This window comes from Saccopteryx leptura, chromosome X (genome assembly GCF_036850995.1).
Source record: "Saccopteryx leptura isolate mSacLep1 chromosome X, mSacLep1_pri_phased_curated, whole genome shotgun sequence".
Classification (NCBI taxonomy): domain Eukaryota; kingdom Metazoa; phylum Chordata; class Mammalia; order Chiroptera; family Emballonuridae; genus Saccopteryx; species Saccopteryx leptura.
In genome coordinates, this window is record NC_089516.1 from 48,083,840 (window position 1) to 48,102,528 (window position 18,689).

The 18,689-nt window shown below is 39.5% G+C and overlaps 1 protein-coding gene across 2 annotated transcripts in view; it reads left to right on the forward strand.

Annotated features, from left to right (window-relative positions):
• Positions 1-1,732: 1,732 nt before the first annotated feature.
• EFHC2 (EF-hand domain containing 2) overlaps positions 1,733-18,689 on the forward strand; it is a 255,364-nt gene continuing 238,407 nt past the window's right edge. Inside the window, exon 1 of one of the 2 annotated variants that reach the window (XM_066356706.1) lies at positions 1,733-1,795. Coding sequence is in view for 1 of the 2 variants with exons in the window: in XM_066356705.1 (XP_066212802.1) it covers positions 1,913-1,954 (42 nt within the window). In the remaining variant the exon portion in view is untranslated. Of the gene's footprint in view, positions 1,796-1,854; positions 1,955-18,689 lie in introns of those variants that run through there. The other variant, XM_066356705.1, reaches the window with a different exon arrangement.

Sequence of the window (18,689 nt, forward strand, 5' to 3'; positions counted from 1 at the left end):
TAACATCAGCAAATGACAACAGAGGGAATGATAATTTGTGGTATAGTTATGCAATACATTTAAAATGAATGAAGTATATCTACATGCGTTAAAATATAGAAATCTCAAAAACAAAATAATAGATGAAAAAAGCAGGTAGCAGAGATTTATAGTTTAAAATTTTTAAACAATGATTTATGCTATTTATTAATTTTTAAAAAGGAGATAAAGTCCTTTTCCTGGAGAAATCTGTGGTCATATGAGGAGAGGCAAGTAAATGTATGATTACAATGTAGTACCGTGAATGCCACAATTCGAATGGGCACCTAATACAGATGGGGCAGTGCAGTAGGTGAAGGAACACTTCCCAGAAATGGCGAAGACTTCTATGCCTCTCTCCCACACTGAACCAATTCCTGAATGATAAGAAGGGGTTACCCAGATGAAAGATAGGAAACAAAGATGTTTCTAGCACATAGTGACATTTGCAAAATCCTGAAGGAGAGAAACTGCGGAGCCTGGTATGAAAAGTGCCAGTGGTTTCTGACAAGTGGAGTAGAGGAGGCAGGCAAAGAAAGGGATGAGGACCCTGGCCTAATAGCTTAGTTGGTTAGAATGTCCTCCTGACATACCAAGGTTGTGGATTTGATTCTCCCTCAGGACACATACTGAAATTAAACAGTGAGTACATAAATAAGTGGAATGACAAATCCACGTTTTTTCTCTCTCCCTTTCTCTGTTTCAAAATCAATAAATTAAAAAATAAATAAAAAAATAAAGGGGGGGGGTGGAATGCACCTCCTGCTATAGGCTCTGACCAAGCTAAGGAGTTTGCCTGCCTCCTGAAGGTGGCAGGAAGGCTAGAAGAATATTGAAGTAGAAGAGTAACAGGTGCATCATGAATTATAGGAGATGGCTCTGGAGGCATGATCAGTTACATATACTGTATATATATTTTAATTTTTTTTTTAAAACAAGCCAGACAAGAAATAATGGAGCCTCAATTGAGACAGAGGAGGTAGTGACTGAGAGGCACCAGCCTGTTGAACTAGTAGGACTCAGGGTATTATTAGCTGTAGGTGTGGAGAGAGGAATTCAGGAAGCTCTTGGCCTCTGCATCTTGGGTGTAAGATGGCGTGACAAAGGCAGAAATTTGTGCCCCTGGTCACCCTCTCTGGCTACCCTGATTGGATTAGGAAGGAGCACCTTACAAATGTTTAGTTCAGATATAAAATGGACAGAGGAAGGACCGAGGATGGTGGTTACTGCTGAAAGTGTTTTCAATGTGAAGGGGGAAGGGGCGGATGAGGTATGTGTGGCTTTGAATTCCTCTGGAAAGTTTTAATTACAAAATAAAAGCTGAAGGAAATGTAACATTTACTGGTGTTACATTTCTGTGAGCACAGAGGTGTCATTATTTTCTGTACATTTCTGTGTATTTGAACTAAATTTAAAAACCAAACGGCAAAAATGTGGCAAAAATCCGAAGAATTGAAGTCCATGAAAGGATTTGAACTCTATAAAGGTGTTAAAACTAGAAAGCGGCGGGTACAGGGAACAGTGTGACTGTACGTCTTTGTGTGCGCACAAAGCGTCTGGAAAAAAAAGCCTCGGGAAACCGCCACCCGGCTGAGTGCGTGGGCGCGTGCGGAAAAGGGGCATGTAGGGAAGGAGGTGCACGTGGGGCTTCCTGCTTAGCCCCGCCCCTCATCCTCCCCCCCCCCCTCAACCAGCCCCGCCCCTCATCCGGCCCCGTCCCGAGCCCCAGACCCGCTGCAGCCCCACCCTCGTTTGTGACGCCACCTCCCGTTTCCAGGTAACGTAGTGGCGGTGGTGTGGCGGGGGGAGGGGTGTCAAACAAAGCGATAGCCACGCTGTGGCTGCCTGCTGGCCCCTTTCTTCTCGGACCCTTAACCCTCAGACACTTAGAGCCATGGCCCTGCCGCTGCTGCCCGGCTATAAGTTAAGACGCAACGTGAGTAGTGAGGGCGCAGTAGGTCTGAGGTCGTGGTAGGGGTCTGGGGTACTAGGTGTGGCCACCTCCTCGAACTTTACTGAAGACTCCTGCCTCTTGCTTTTCCTTCTGTGAATTGGGCATAACTTGGATCAAACTTGTAGGCTGGCGGAACCCTTACTCTCTGCTTTTCCTTTCCCCATTTCTCCAACTGCGTCTGAATTCTTTTCCTACATTAGATAACATAAGTACAGTCCTTAGAGGTGGGAGGACCCTTGGAGGTAGTAGATGGTGGTGATGGTAACAAGCAACTATGAGCGTTTAAGATGTGTGAGGTGCTGCGCTTTAATAACTTTACATGGCATTTGATGTTCCCAACATCTCTTTGTATTCAGCACTATTTTTATTCCCATTTTACAATTGAGGAAACTGAGGCATTGGTCAGAGCTACATAGTCTCAGTAGTGAAACTGCGTTTCTTCCAGGCAACCTGTTCTCACAGCCTTGTGTGAAAGAGCTAAATACAGTTTCAGTTATTAAATTGAAAAAACCTGGCACTCTCAAAGCTGGTAGGGGGCAGATAGATAAGGGTTCATTTATACAGAGACACACCTAGTTTGGAGGTTTTTTGTTTTGTTTTGGGTTTTTTTTTGTTTATTTGAGTTTTTTTTTTTTTTGTGAAAGAGAAATGAGAAGTATGAACTATCAACTAGTTGTTGCGGCATTTTAGTTGTTGTTCATTGATTGCTTTCTCATATTTGCCTTGACTTGGGGGCTACAGCTGAGCCAGTGACCCCTTGCTCATGCCAGTGACCTTGGGCTCAAGCCAGTGACCATGGGGTCATGTCTATGATCCCATGCTCAAGACAGCTGCCCTACGCTCAAGCTGGTGAGCCTGTGCTCAAGCCGGCAACCTCAGGGTTTTGAACCTGGGTCCTCTGCATCCATGTCCAATATTCTATCCACTGCGCCACCGCCTGTCAAGCATGAACATGTGTTTTCATTTTCTGCATGAACATGTGTTTCATTTTCTGAGATAAATGTTCAAGAATGCAATTGCTAGATCATATAATAATTGCACATGTAATTTTATGAAAAAATATTTATATTTTTGAGAGTGAATGTACCATTTTACATTCCCAGCAGCAGTATATGAGTCATCCAGTTTATTCACATCCTAGGCAACATTTATTTAGTATTGTCACTTTTTTAATTTTAGCTGTCTGATAGGTGTGTAGTGATATCTCATTGTGGGTTTAATTGGCATATCTGATGGCTGATGACTTAAATATCTTTTCATGTACTTATTTACCATCTGTATATCCACCTTAGTGAAATGTCTGTTGACATCTTTTTTTTTGAGAGAGAGGCTGGTGCTGTTCCTGTATGTGCCCTGACTGGGGAATCAAACCGACAATATCCACTCTCTGGGATGGCACTCCAACCAATTGATATCTGGCCAGGGTTTAATTTTTTTGTTTTGTTTTTTGTTTTATTTTGTTTTGTTTTTTAGAGATAGGAGAGGAAGGGAGAGAGAAGGGAGAGGAAAGGGAAAAGGAAGAGAGAGGGAAGAGAAGCATTCATTTGTTGTTCCATTCAGTAGCACATTCACTGACTGCTTCCCCTATGCCCTATGTACCCTGACCGGGGAGGGGAGGTGTGTCAAACATACAACCTGCCGTTTTGTGAGGACACTGTTAACCAACTGAGCTAACTAGCCAGGACCTGTTTATGTCTTTTTCCTGCTTCTACTTGGATTCTTTGTTTTAACTGTTGATATTTGAGAAATTATACATTTCAGATACTAGCTCTTTGTCTAAGATGTGCTTCAAACATATTTCCTCTCAGTTTGTAGCTTGTCTTTTCATCCTGTTAGCTTTCCTTTTTTTAAATTTTGTTGCGGCACTTTAGTTGTTCATTGATTGCTTTCTCATATTTTCCTTGACTTGGGGACTCCAGCTGAGCCAGTAACCCCTTGCTCAAGCCAGCGACCTTGAGCTTCAAGCTAGCAACCTTTGGGCTCAAGCCAGTGACCATGGGTTCATGTCTATGATCCCACGCCCAAGCCGGTGACCCCATACTCAAACCGGTGAGCCTGCGCTCAAGCTTGCAACCTCAGGCTTTCAAACCTGGGTCCTTAGCATACCAGTTTGATGCTCTATCCACTGCATCACTGCCTGGTCAGGTGAACCTGTTAACTTTCTTTTGTAGAACAAAAATGTTTCTAATTTTGATGAGGTCCAGTTAATCAATTTTCCCTTTTATGGGTTGTGCTTTTGGTATTAATTCTAAGAATTCTCTGCCTAGCCCTAGATCCTGAAATTTTATCCTATGTTTTGTCCTAAAATTTTTACAGTTTTACATTTTATGTTTAAGATTGTCATCTATTTTGAGTTAATTTTTGTGTAAGGTATGAGATTTAGACCATGATTAATTTAATTATCCCTTGGATATCCAATTACTGCAGCACCATTTGTTGAGAGGGCTGTCTTTCATCCATTGAATTGCTTTTGCACCTTTGTAAAAAAACAAAACAGAACAAAAGCATATTTGTGTGGGTCTCTTTCTGTATTCTCTGATTTGTTCCATTGATCTATGTGTTTGTCCCTCTACCAATGACATACTGTTTTACTGTAGTAATATAATGAATTCTAAGATCAGGTATAGTGATTCCTCCTATTTTATTTTTCTTTGCCAAGATTCTTCTTTGTCTTGAGTCTATACATTTCCATATGAATTTTAGAATAAGCTTACCTATGTCTACAAATAACTTTACTAGGATTTTGATAGGAATTTAATTGAACCTGTAGATCAATTGAGGAAAAGTTGGCATCTTTACTATGTCATATTGTCTAATCTGTGAACATGATATGTCTCTACATTTCTTCAAGTCATCTGTGATTTTTTTATCAGCATTTTGTAATTTTTAGCCTACAGATCTTGTACAAGTTTATATTTAATTTTCCTGAAAGTGATTGTAATGCCATTATATTTAAAATTTCAGTTTTGCATGTTCATTGTTAGTATATAAAAGTGTGGTTGAATTTTGTGTATTTATCTCGTATCTTGTGACCCTGCTGAACTCTATTAGTTTTAGGAATATGTTTTTATAAATTCTGTGGGATTTTTTTTTTATGATTGAAGGGCTCCCCGCCAAAAAAAATTGTGCGATTTTTTATGTATATAATCTTGTCATCTACAAATAGAGACATTTACATTTTATTTTATTCTTTTTATTTTATTTTTCTAGCCTTATTGCAGAATTTCTGGTAATATGTTGAATAAGATTGAAGAGAGCCTACATTCTTGCCTTGTTCTTGACCTTAGGGGAAAAACTTTAGTCTTTTTCTGTAAAGGATGATGTTAGCTGTAAGTTTCTTGTAGATGTTCTTTATCAAGTAATTTTATAACTTGCTGAGAGTTTTTATCATGAATGGGTGTTAGATTTTGTCAAATCTATTTACCTGTATTAATTGATATGATCTTTTGAATTTTTTTCTTTACTTGGTGGGTTATATTGATTGTGTTTTGAATGTTGATCCAGTTTTGCATAATAAATCCCACTCTGTCATAGGATATAATTCTTCTTATACATTGATGGACTCAATTTGCTAATATTTTCTTTTCTTTGTTTTTTTTTTTCATTTTTCCGAAGCTGGAAACGGGGAGGCAGTCAGACAGACTCCCGCATGCGCCCGACCGGGATCCACCTGGCACGCCCACCAGGGGGCGATGCTCTGCCCACCAGGGGGCAATGCTCTGCCCCTCCGGGGCGTCGCTCTGTCGTGACCAGAGCCACTCTAGCGCCTGGGGCAGAGGCCAAGGAGCCATCCCCAGCGCCCGGGCCATCTTTTTGCTCCAATGGAGCCTCGGCTGCGGGAGGGGAAGAAAGAGACAGAGAGGAAGGAGGGGGGGAGGGGTGGAGAAGCAGATGGGCACTTCTCCTGTGTGCCCTGGCCGGGAATCAAACCCCAGACTCCTGCACGCCAGGCCGACGCTCTACTGCTGAGCCAACCAGCCAGGGCCAATTTGCTAATATTTTCTTTCTTTTTTTTTTTTTTCCATTTTTTCTGAAGCTGGAAACGGGGAGAGACAGTCAGACAGACTCCCGCATGCGCCCGACCGGGATCCACCCGGCACGCCACCGTGGGGCGACGCTCTGCCCACCAGGGGGTGATGCTCTGCCCATCCTGGGCGTCGCCATATTGCGACCAGAGCCACTCTAGCGCCTGGGGTAGAGGCCACAGAGCCATCCCCAGCGCCCGGGCCATGTTTGCTCCAATGGAGCCTTGGCTGCGGGAGGGGAAGAGAGAGACAGAGAGGAAAGTGCGGCGGAGGGGTGGAGAAGCAAATGGGCGCTTCTCCTGTGTGCCCTGGCCGGGAATCGAACCCGGGTCCTCCGCACGCTAATATTTTCTAGAGCGTTTTTACATCTATGTTCATGAGAGATATTGGTCTGTAGTTTTATTTCTGAACTGTCTTGTCTGTTTTTACATTAAAATAATACTGATCTAATAAAATAAGTTGGGAAGACTTGTCTCTTATTCTCTGTAAGAGATTGCATAAAATTTGTATTAATTCTTGTTTAAATATTGGGTAAAATTTTCGAATAAAGCAAGGTGAAAATAGGGGTTTCCTTTTTGTTTTTTAGTTAAAAATTCAGTTTCTTAAAGATTGTAGGTCTATTCAGATTATTTCATCTTGACTGAGTTTTGATAGATTGTGGTTTTAAGAAATTGGTCCACTTTTTCCAAGTAGTTGACTTTATGTGCATAAAGTCGATCTAAGTGTTCTCTTACTTTTATTGCCTATGGCATCTGTGAAGATACCTCCTATTTCATTTCTGATATTGGTGATTTGTATCTTATATAATTTAATTTTTTTTAGTTTTGCTAGAGATTTATCAACTTTATTGATATATTTTAAGAACAAGCTTTGCATTTGATTGATTTTCTCTTGTTTTCATCAATTTCATTGATTTTGGCTCTGATATTTGTATTTCTTTAGGTTTGCTTTTATTTTATTTTACTCTTTTATATATATATTTTTTGAAGTGTTGGGACTTAGGTTATTGATTTAAGTCCTTTTCTCAGTTCCAATGTAAGGATAAAGATTTTTCTCTCAACACTGCGTCAGCTGTGTCCAACATATTTTGATATTTTGTATTTTCATTTTCTTTCAGTTCTAGTCTTTAACATTTCTTTTAAGGATTTCTCTTTGACCCATAGACTATTTAGCAGTGTGTTGTTCAATTTTCAAGCATTTGGAGATTTCCTGTTATCTTTCTGTTATTGATTTCTAATTTGATTTCATTATCATCAAAGATTATAACACATATGATTTTATTTCTTTTAAATTTTTTAAAATTTCTTTTATGGTCTGATAATGATAAATTATGATACATTTTTTGAAATTTCTTTTATATAGTATGGTATATCTTGGTGAATATTCCATGCACACTTGGAAGTAATATGTATTCTGCTGTGTTTGGATGGAGTGTTGTGTATATGTCAATTATGTTCTCTTAGTTGTTGAGAGGATTATTGCAGGCCCATCTATAATTGTGGGTTTGTTTATTTCTCTTTCTGCTCTATAGGTTTCACTTCATATATTTTGAAGTTCTATTGTTTAGTGCATATATACATAATTTTTATATCTTCCTGGTGGATCAATTCATTTATCCTTATGTAGTGTCCCACTTTTCTCGAGTGAATGTCTTTGCTCTGAAATCTAGTTTATCCAGATATAGCCATTCTTGCTTTTTTAAAATTAGTATTTTCCTGGTATATCTTTTTTCATCCTTTTAATTTCAACTGACCTATGTCATTGAATTTGGAGTCAGTTTCCTATGAATAGTGTATAATTGGTCATGTTTTTTAAAATCCATTCTGCAAATCTGTTTCTTGATTAATGTATTTAGATTATTTACATTCAAGGTGGTTATTGATATATTAATGCTTATGTCTGATACATTATTATCTGCTTTCCGTTTTATCTTCTGTTTTTCTTTTCTTGCTTTCCTGTGGGTTACTAGAATACCATATTTCCCCATGTTTAAGATGTACCTTAAATTAGGGGCCCAAAATTTGAAAAAAAATGTATTACATAAAGTTATTGAACTCCAGTTTTATTCATCATAAAATTCATATAACTCCTCATCACTGTCAAAACTCTCATCCATTAGCTTGTCCTCATCTGTGTCTGATGACGAATTACTATCTTCAACAATGAGTGCAAAAACAAGTGCAAAAAGGTGGGAAATGCAAGCAAAAAAACTACAAACTCTGTATAAGACACACCCAGTTTTTAGACCTAAAACTTTTTGAAAAATGATGTATCTTATATATGGGAAAATACGGTACCTTTTAAATTCCATCTTGGTACTCTGGTTTCTCTTCAGATTGTATAAATCTTTCACCTTTTTAAACGTTCCATCTTGATTTACTTATAGTATTTTTGAGCATGTCTTTTAGTATCATTTTCACAGTTCTGGATATTACTATATATATGTGTGTATTTATATATTATATGTATATTTATATATTGTTTATATAAGCCATATATATGTTTATATAGTTCATATAAGCTGTAGTCTATTGCTATTAGTGTTTTTCTATTTAAAATGAAGTATGTAAACTTCACTTTCACTGAAGTCCCTATACCTTTTCCACTTTAAAATATTATTTTCATGAGTTTCAATACACGCTCTTGTGCAATCAGGAACTGTTGATGAAGATGTTCAGTTTCCAGTTTCCAGTTCTAAACACAGCATAATTGCACAATCACCACTCTCTCCCATCTTTGGGCTTCTATCATCATTGTCCTCACAGCTATGGGACAAGGCTGCTTCTGTCCCTGAAAGTCTTGAGCAATTCACCACGTATATCTGGAAGCTGTGTTGCACTTGTATCTCACCCTTCAACTCTGACTGAGGAGTTTTGAATCCATAGCTCTTACCCAAATGTCCCATAATCCCAAAGCCCACAGACTCTTTGCTGGGGGGGAGAGGGAGGTCAGATATGATTGTGTACCATGTTGCAGGTACTTTGTTTTCTGGTGCCACCTTCTTTGACCATTAGCTTGTATCACATGCTGCTACAGACAATGTATTATTACAGGTGTGCTGAACTTGAGTGTTACAAGAAACTCACTGAAGCCTGCCTACTCCCAACACAAACACACAAACACACATGCTTATCACACTTACGAACTTTCATCCCACAAACAACTTCCTGGGTTTACCTTGAGGTAGACTTTCCTTCATAATATCCATAAAGCAGATAGTAGGCCAGATCATTAACTCCTGGTTTCCATCTCCGTATGCACTGCCCATGTTTAGATAACACATAGTTGCCTTTAGCTTTTAAGTTTTTCTAGCCTTATCAGTGTAACCAGTTACCCCTCTTTATGAATCTAGAATTACTCTCAAATACATTACTTAAGTTAGCGAAGGTGATAAATGTTATTAATATTTGTTGTACTTAAATTTGAGAAGAGATTTATATTTTTCAATGTGCAATGAAAATTACCCTATAGATCGCTTAATCTTATTCTGTAAAATAAAAGCATTAAAGCATAGCTTTTAGAGACTACATGCATTAGTTTGTAATGCTTTCTGCTGTAAGTAATGGCATACCTGAGCACTAGAGGCTTAAATAAGCAAGGATTTATTTTTTTCACTAAGCAGGAAGTCTGGAGGTAGGTGGCTGCTGGCATACATTTAAAATTTCAACTTTGATCCAGTAGCTTGCGATTCTCCTCATCTTCATGCCCGTGATCCCAAGGTAGCTACTACAGCTCCAGGCATCAGGTATACATCTCAAGGCAAGAAGAGGTGAACTAGGGGCAGCATTACCTGCATTTGTCTCTTGGCTCAAGAGGACAAAAGACTTTTCCAGAATCCTAGAACAGACTTCTGAAAAGGAGGCAGAAGAAACAAATGGAGTGTTTAGCCTTTTCTGAATTAAAAATGGCAACTGACAAGCGAGAAGGAAATTGGGAATGTATGTACTTATTAATTAGCTATAGTGAGCCAGTGATTTTAACTGACTTTTGAGGAAGTGTTTGGCGTGCTTTCTTTTTTTTTTTTTTTTGTAAGTCTCTTTTAATAGGCCAGTAATGTACGATAAATGAATAGGCTATTCTGATTTAAGAAACAGAGGAAGGGGTACAATTTGAGTTTACTTTGGGGGCAAATTCTGAAAATGCTAGCACAATCATTACTTACTAAGAGCATTCTTTTTATTGATTGGTGCTTTGAGTTGAATTATTTTGATTGGTGCTTTGAATTGAATTATTTAGAGAAGAAAATCAGAATCTTCAGAGGAAGGGGCTACATATCTCTCTAGAGCTTGTTGATTTAGATGATATTTTCCACTCTACTGATTTAAATACATTATTAAATATATAAAACATCATTGTTATATTGAGTTGATGACTAAGAATCATGAGCACAACACTTTTCAAAATTAGGTTTGGAAAGAAAAGAAAATTAGCTTAAAATGTTAGAAGTTTTCTTTGAAATAGCTTTTTATTTTTATAGTTGGGGTTTCTTTTTGAGTGATTTAGCTCTCTTAATAAGTTATGATAGCTTTTATCCTCTTATGGTCCTGGCTCTATGAATTCACTGTAGCCGAAGCAATATTGTTATTTTTTCTTGAAGATTCATAGTACTTACTGAGTGACATTTTTTCTCTATAAAAGTACAGAAAAGAAGAAAAGAAAAAGTGAATTTCTAAAATAAATATGATATGAAGGGAAGAAAAATCTAGTCATGGAACAAAAGCAAATTAGTCCCCAATCTCTTCAGGCAGCAGTATCTAAGAATGATAGTTTTATGTAATTCTATGTCATATTTTCCATTCCCCTCAACAATAGTTAAAATGTATTGTTAATGTATATTGAAATATGAATTATTAACTGACTCTCTTCAGTTCCCACATTTCCAATAACTGCTGGTGGCTGTAAAAGGGTTTCTACAGCACTCTCTAATATCTGTCCTGCTTTTAAGGAATTGAGTTTAAGTACAATGATCTGATCTAATCCCTCCCTCCTAGGTCATGGTGGTGGGTGTTTTTATGATGTTTGTCAAAAGCAAAAATGTTAATTGAAACTTAATGACTTAAACAAGGGAATGTCTATTATTTTTCTCTGAGAGGGCACAATCAATGTGAGGCCTAATGCTTAAGGTCTCAGGCATTGAGTTTACATCCTGGATTCATTACTTATACTAGTTGAGTGAGCTTGGGAAAATTACTTAAACTCTCTGTGCCTAAATCTCCCCACCTATAAAATGGGGATAATGATAAAGAATACTCAGATATCTCCTCTGAGGATTAAAAGAATTCAATGCTTTCAAAGTACTTAGAACATGTTAATTATTATGGCTATAAGAATGATATTCACACTGCAAAAATAGATCTCTAACTCATGGTGGCCCTAAAGAGCTATCATGTTCTTAGGAAGCACCTCACCCTTTCTGCTTTTGCCTTAAGCATCTGGGTATTGTAGTGCAGCCTAGAAAGAAACAGAGATTCTGATGTGCTGGAGCTCTGAAAAAGAGATAATTAATGGATAAACAACTCATGCTGATGACTATAGCCTGCTTCTCAGTTTGAGTTAGCTTTGTGGTTTCTATAGTGGCCCTGATAACTTATTGATTATTCATTAATCAATCCAAGCATGTGATAAAATTGCTCTTCCAATTTTTAGCAACATAGAAGGGATGGTGGTATAAGCTATTAATTTGATGTAAAACATCAAGGGAAGTCTGGATTTGACTGCTCTTTTTTCAATAGCAGTATCATCAGTGGGGTAGGACCCAAAGAGTTGAGATACCAAGAGGCACTTGATCTGGGGGTTGTTCGTTCCTGATATTATCATTTCATAAGACATTTGCCTCTTATCTTTGGACTGAGACAGAGTACCACTTCATAGTCACTAGGGCAAAAGGCATGTTGACATGTTTCTAAGGGATTTTAATGGCAGATCTTGAACATGGGTGTGTGTCAGGAAGGAAAAACATTTGAAACAGATGCCTTATAGACTTTTACATTATACCAAACAAATCCTCAAGCAATAAGGTTTTTTTTGTGTTGTTTTTTTTTTTTGTATTTTTCTGAAGCTGGAAACGGGGAGAGACAGTCAGACAGACTGTCTGCGCCGGACCGGGATCCACCCGGCACGCCCACCAGGGGCTATGCTCTGCCTACCATGGGGTGATGCTCTGCCCCTCCCAGGCCTTGCTCTGTTGCGACCAGAGCCACTCTAGCGCCTGGGGCAGAGGCCAAGGAGCCATCCCCAGCGCCCGGGCCATCTTTGCTCCAATGGAGCCTTGGCTGCGGGAGGGGAAGAGAGAGACAGAGAGGAAGGAGAGGGGGAGGGGTGGAGAAGCAGATAGGCGCTTCTCCTGTGTGCCCTGGCCGGGAATCGAACCCAGGACCCCTGCACGCCAGGCTGACGCTCTACCACTGAGCCAACAGGCCAGGGCCTAATAAGTTTTTAAGGTATAGAATTTTGAATTGAAATTTTAAGTTGATACTGCGATAGTGCAGAATTGAAATTTTGTCTGGTATGTTGATTAGAATGACAATAAAAATTGGCATTATACTGAACTTTAGGAGAAGTGTGTGTGTATATCTGTGTGTGTGTGTTTTGTTGGTTTTGATTTGACTGTGAATTCATAACTCATGAGCCAAGAGTTCTGGAAAGGTTTTAGTAATAGTTGCTTTCATTATAAAAATATTTGGGAGCTGCAGCAATATGTAGGCTAAGGAGGTGGTAATGGAAGTATGTATTTCATCCTCACTGTTTTCCTCTTCTTTTCCCCCACCCACTTTTTTTTTTTTTTTTACAGAGACAGAGATAGAGAGTCAGAGAGAGGGATAGATAGGGACAGATAGCCAGGAACGGAGAGAGATGAGAAGTATCAATCATCAATTTTTCGTTGCGACACCTTAGTTGTTCATTGATTACTTTCTCATATGTGCCCTGACCGCGGGCCTTCAGCAGACCGAGTGACCCCTTGCTCAAGCCAGCGACCTTGGATCCAAGCTTGTGAGCTTTTGCTCAAACCAGATGAGCCCGTGCTTAGACTGGCGACCTCGGGGTCTCGAACTTGGGTCTTCCATATCCCACTCTGACGCTCTATCCACTGTGCCACTGCCTGGTCAGGCCCCCCCCCCTTTCAACATGAAAGTGAGGCTGACATGAAACTTTCAAGTCACCTCCCATCAATCACTCTTTCTTTCTTAACACACTCAACCACAGATGTTGGGTTCTTTGCCTGATGTCCACTATAACAGTGTTACCCAAAGGGTGATGTGAATTTGTGACATTGGGAGTTTCTAGAAACTTATAAACCAATTTGACATTGTCATGCTGTCCAAGAGTATGATCAGTGGGCTTGCATGTCTTTATGTCTGTTTTTATTTCAATTTCTTATAACAAATTTTACTGCATATTACAAAAGTGTCAGTTTGAAATGATTTGGAAAAACATTCAAACTTGCTTTTTCCAAAGATAGGTGACTGTCCCTGTTTTATAGGATGTTTCTTCTTTTCCATTCTCATTATCTTTACCCTGATGCAAGCCTTTCTCACCTTGTGCCTGCTCAGCTGCATTAGCAGGTTGCCTAGTTTGCCTTTCACCCCACATTCTAATCTGTCATTTTATTTTTATTGAATTTATTGGGGTGACATTGGTTCACAAAACCATATAGGTTTCAAGTGTACAGCTCAACAAAACATCATTTCCATACTGCATCCTGCTTCCCAAAGTAAAATCTCTTTCTATCTCCATTTATCCCCCCTTTGCCCGCCTCCACCTACCCCCTACTCTCCTTTTGTTCTGGCTGTTACCACACTGTTGTTTGTGTCTTCACCTTCTTTCATCCAGCCCCCCGACCCCCTCCCCTCTGACAGCTGTCAATCTAAAGCAGGGGTCTCAAACTTGCGGCCCGCGGGCCGCATGTGGCCCACCAAACAATTTTGTACTGATTTTTTTTTGTTTTCAACTGCAGTGAGAAAAATGTTGTGTAACAGTTGCCTTTTGTAGACCTAGTGTGACCCGCCGAACGGCTGTGATCTTGCTCTGCGGCCCACATGCTGAGTTGAGTTTGAGACCCCTGATCTAAAGCAAATGTCGGGTGCAAAGAGGTGAATTAATTCTGTTCCTCCATTTCTGGCACAATATCATTCATCTGTACAAGGCCTCTCTTGTGTTTTATTTGTTTCTATTCCTCATTATTCCTGATCCCCAATCTCATTCCTTTTCCACTTTATGTAGGATTTCATACAAATGTCTTTGATGTACATTCTTGAGTCTGTATGTGTCCTTATAAAATTTGTAGTATTTTTGTGTTTTTTAAAAAATATATAAATGACGTGTGATAGATACAGTTTTTTCACCCAACAATATGTCTTAAGGGTCTCTCTGTGTTTGCTATATGCACATCTGATGCTATGGAATAAATTTTGTCTTCCCCAAAAAAATTTATGTTGAAACACAAACCCCAGTGTGATAAGATTTGAAGCCTTGGGAGGTAATTATATTTTAGATGAGATTATGAGGGTAAGGATCCCATGATGAAATTATTGCTCTAATTAGGAAGAGACACCAGAAGCCCTCACCAGATAGCTCAGTTGGTTGGGGCATCATCCTGAAACGCAGAGGTTGCTGGTTCGATCCCTGGGCAGGGCACATACAGGAAGAGTTCGATGTTCCTGTCTTTCTGTCTCTCCCTGCATCTATCACAAAAAAAAAAAAGGAATAAAAAAAGAAAAGAGACACCAGAGAGCTCTTTCTTTCACTTCCAAGTGGGGACACTTTGAGAAGTTGGTAGTTTTCAAGCCAGGAAGAGAGCCCACACTGGGCAATTGACCAGTGCCTTGATCTTGGACCAGTGCCTTGATCTTCTCCAGAATTAAATTCCCATTGTTTAAGCCACCCATTCTATGGAATTTTGTTATGGCAGCCTGAGTTAATACATGTGGTTTATTGCTTCTAAGAAATGAGGTGAAGTTAACACCCACTGTAGTGTACTTATCCATTAAACCATATTTTCTTATCCATTTCATCACCATGGATGTCTAGCTTGCCTCCAACTTCCCTCAAATACTAACACGTTCTCACACATATTCATTTATTGGCTACCATGAGAATTTTTCTGAAGTATATATCCGAGAGTGAGATTCTTGAATCATAAAGAATACCATCCCTAATTCTGCGAAGTACCGCATTGCTACTCAGAAGGATAGTTAACTGGCCAATCAACAAAGTACTTGGTTTCCTCTTTCCCCATATTCTCTCCAACCCTCAGTATTATCTAGCTTTCTAAATCTTGACAATGTGATGACTCTAAAATGGTTTTAAGTCCATCTAGACACCCTTTTATAATATTTCATCTTTGCTCAAGGAGAGTTTTATATGTATATGGCATTTAAATGTGATGCTTTCCATAATATAGACCTTACATATTCTACTCTACCTCATCCCCCTTCCAAACCAGAACTTTTCTTTTTTATTAACCTTGCCCTCTCTTGCCCCTCACACTAAGTGTTGTCAGTTCAGCCACAGTGCATCATTCATAACCCTTTTTGGAACACCCTTGTCTCTTCTCTCCTAATTCATCCCATTCCTCCAAGACAGTATCCATTTACCTACAGCACTTCAACACTACTACTCCAGCCTGGCAGTATACAACTCTGGGTAATAAACTTACCAGAGTGTAGGGTCACATGAACTTAGGTTCAGATGCAGTCTCCACTAATTACCATGTAATTGTGGGTGTGCTAGTTGACCTCTCTCTGCCTTGGTTTCCTCATTGATAACGTGTCAGTAATAACACCTGTCAACTAGCTTTGTGATGGTGAAGTTGAGTAATGTATATAAAGCCCTTAGTAAAGGGTCTAGCTCATAGAAAGTGGTCAAAAATGATAGTTAAAATGTTTTTTTATTTTTATTATTTTTTTTTTCATTTTTCCGAAGCTGGAAATGGGGAGGCAGTCAGACAGACTCCCGCATGCGCCCGACCGGGATCCACCTGGCATGCCCACCAGGGGGCGATGCTCTGCCCCTCTGGGGCGTCACTCTGTTGCATCCAGAGCCATTCTAGTGCCTGAGGCAGAGGCCACAGAGCCATCCTCAGCGCCCAGGCAATCTTTGCTCCAATGGAGCCTCAGCTGCGGAAGGGGAAGAGAGAGACAGAGAAGAAGGAGAGGGGGAGGGGTGGAGAAGCAGATGGGCGCTTCTCCTGTGTGCCCTGGCTGGGAATCGAACCCAGGACTCCTGCACGCCAGGCCGACGCTCTACTGCTGAGCTAACCAGCCAGGGCTTAAACTGTTTTTTTAGCTTTTTTTTTACATATCTAAATATTGCCTCATCAGCAAAATTGTGGGTCTCTTCTTTAGGGCAAAGATTGAGTCTTATGCTTATTTTAACTAGTTATAGCTGGTACAAAGCTAGGGATATAGTAAATGCTTAAGAAACACTTACTTGTTTGACCAGGTTTGTGATTACCCAAAATTACTTACTTTAAAAGAAGGAAAGAACACTGATGTAAAATTGTGTTATTCCAACACTTATTTTAACCAGCCCAACATTTTGCTTTGTTATGAGCAATTTGGAACAGACTTGTGGTAACCTGAGTGTGTGTGTGTGTGTGTGTGTGTGTGTGTGTGTGTGTGAGTGTGAGAGGATGTGGGGGCTGATTGAGGTGCTGGGGATGGATTCTCAAAGGAACAGAGCCAATCTGCATCTTACCATCCTAATCACTGCCTCTAGTTTTCTTCCCCCAGCCTCTGACCGGGGCTGTTCATCTGCTCAGGGAAGCTGTTTTTGTCTGGCTCTGCTTGGCAAGGCTACTCAGGCCCTTCCCCTTTCTTCCAGGCTGCCTTCACTATAAGAGGAAATGAGGCCTTTTCTTTTTGATATTGAATAGTTAATTTTTTTATTTTCATTGAGGTTCAATTGATATATAACATGTTAGTTGCAGGTGTACAATATAATGATTCAGTATTTGTATATATTGCAAAATAATCAGTATAATAAATCTAGTTAATATCTGTTACCACAGAGTTACAAAATTTTTTTCTTGTGAACTTTTAAGATTTATTTTCTTAACAACTTTCAAATATACAATACGGAGTTGTTAAATATAGTCACTTTGCTGTACATTACATCCCACAACTTATATATTTTATAACGGGAAGTTTGTACCTTTGACCCCCTTTACTTATTTCATCCACCACCCCCAACCCTCCCTCCACCTCTTATAACCACCTATCTTTTCTGAGTGTCTGTGAGCTTTTTTTTTTTCAGACTCCACATATAAACAAGATCATACATTTGTCTTTGTCTGTCTGACTTATTTTACTTAACATAATGCCCTCAAGGTCCACCCATGTTTTTGCAAATTGTAAGATTTCATTCTTTTTTGTGGACGAATAATATTCTATTATATGTACCATGTTTTCTTATCTATTTGTCTATTGATGGACACTTAAGTTGTTTCCATGTCTTGGCTATTGTAAAAAATGTTACAAGGCCCTGGCCGGTTGGCTCAGTGGTAGAGCGTTGGCCTGGCGTGCAAAAGTCCCAGGTTCGATTCCCGGCCAGGGCACACAGGAGAAGCGCCCATCTGCTTCTCCACCCCTCCCCCTCTCCTTCCTCTCTATCTCTCTCCTCCCCTCCCGCAGCCGAGGCTCCATTGGAGCAAGGATGGCCCGGGCGCTGGGGATGGCTCCTTGGCCTCTGCCCCAGGCGCTAGGGTGGCTCTGGTCGCGGCAGAGCGACGCCCCGGAGGGGCAGAGCATCGCCCCCTGGTGGGCAGAGCGTTGCCCTTGGTGGTCGTGCGGGGTGGATCCCGGTCGGGCGCATGCGGGAGTCTGTCTGACTGTCTCTCCCAGTTTCTAGCTTCAGAAAAATACAAAAAAAAAAAAAAAAAAAGTTACAATTTGAACATGGGAAGTGCATGTATTTTTCAAATTAGTGTTTTCATTTTCAAATAAATACCTAGGAGTGGAATTGCTGAATCACATGGTAGTTCTATTTTTAGTTTTTTTGAGGAACCTCCATATTGTTTTTCATAATGGCCGGACCAGTTTGCATTCCCACCAACAGTGCAGAGAGTTTCCTTTTTTCCTTATTCTTGCCAACCCTTGTAATTTTTTTATAATAGCCATTTAAACTGGTGTGAGGTGATATTTCATTGTGGTTTTAATTTGAATTTCCCTGATAATTAGTGATGTTGAGCACTTTTCATATGTTTGTTGGCTGTTTATATGTCTTCTTTGGAAAAATGTCTAAATGGATCCTTTGCCCTTTTTAAAATTGAGATTCTTTTTGCTATTAGGTTGTGTCAGTTCTTTATATATTTTAGAGATTAGCTCCTTATCAGATATATGATTTGTAAATATTTTCTCTCATTCAATAGACTGTCTTAAAACAAGAAAACACAGAGTATTTTTGAATTCCCTCTCAGACTTTCCTTCCAGTGCATCATGCTTTGCAAGAGGCAATTGACCTGCCTTTTATAAAATCCTGGCAAAGTGTTCAAGTTCAAGCAGCAAATTCAGGATAGTGGTTACCTCTGGAGATGGAGGCAAGGGCATAAACTCTGAGAGAAGGCTTCAGTTGTACCTGAAATGCTATATTTTTTGCAGGGATGTGGAGTACATGTGTGTTCATTTTATTATATATTTATTATATCATATATTGTATTACCATGAATATATTATCTTGAATTTGTTATTTATCAT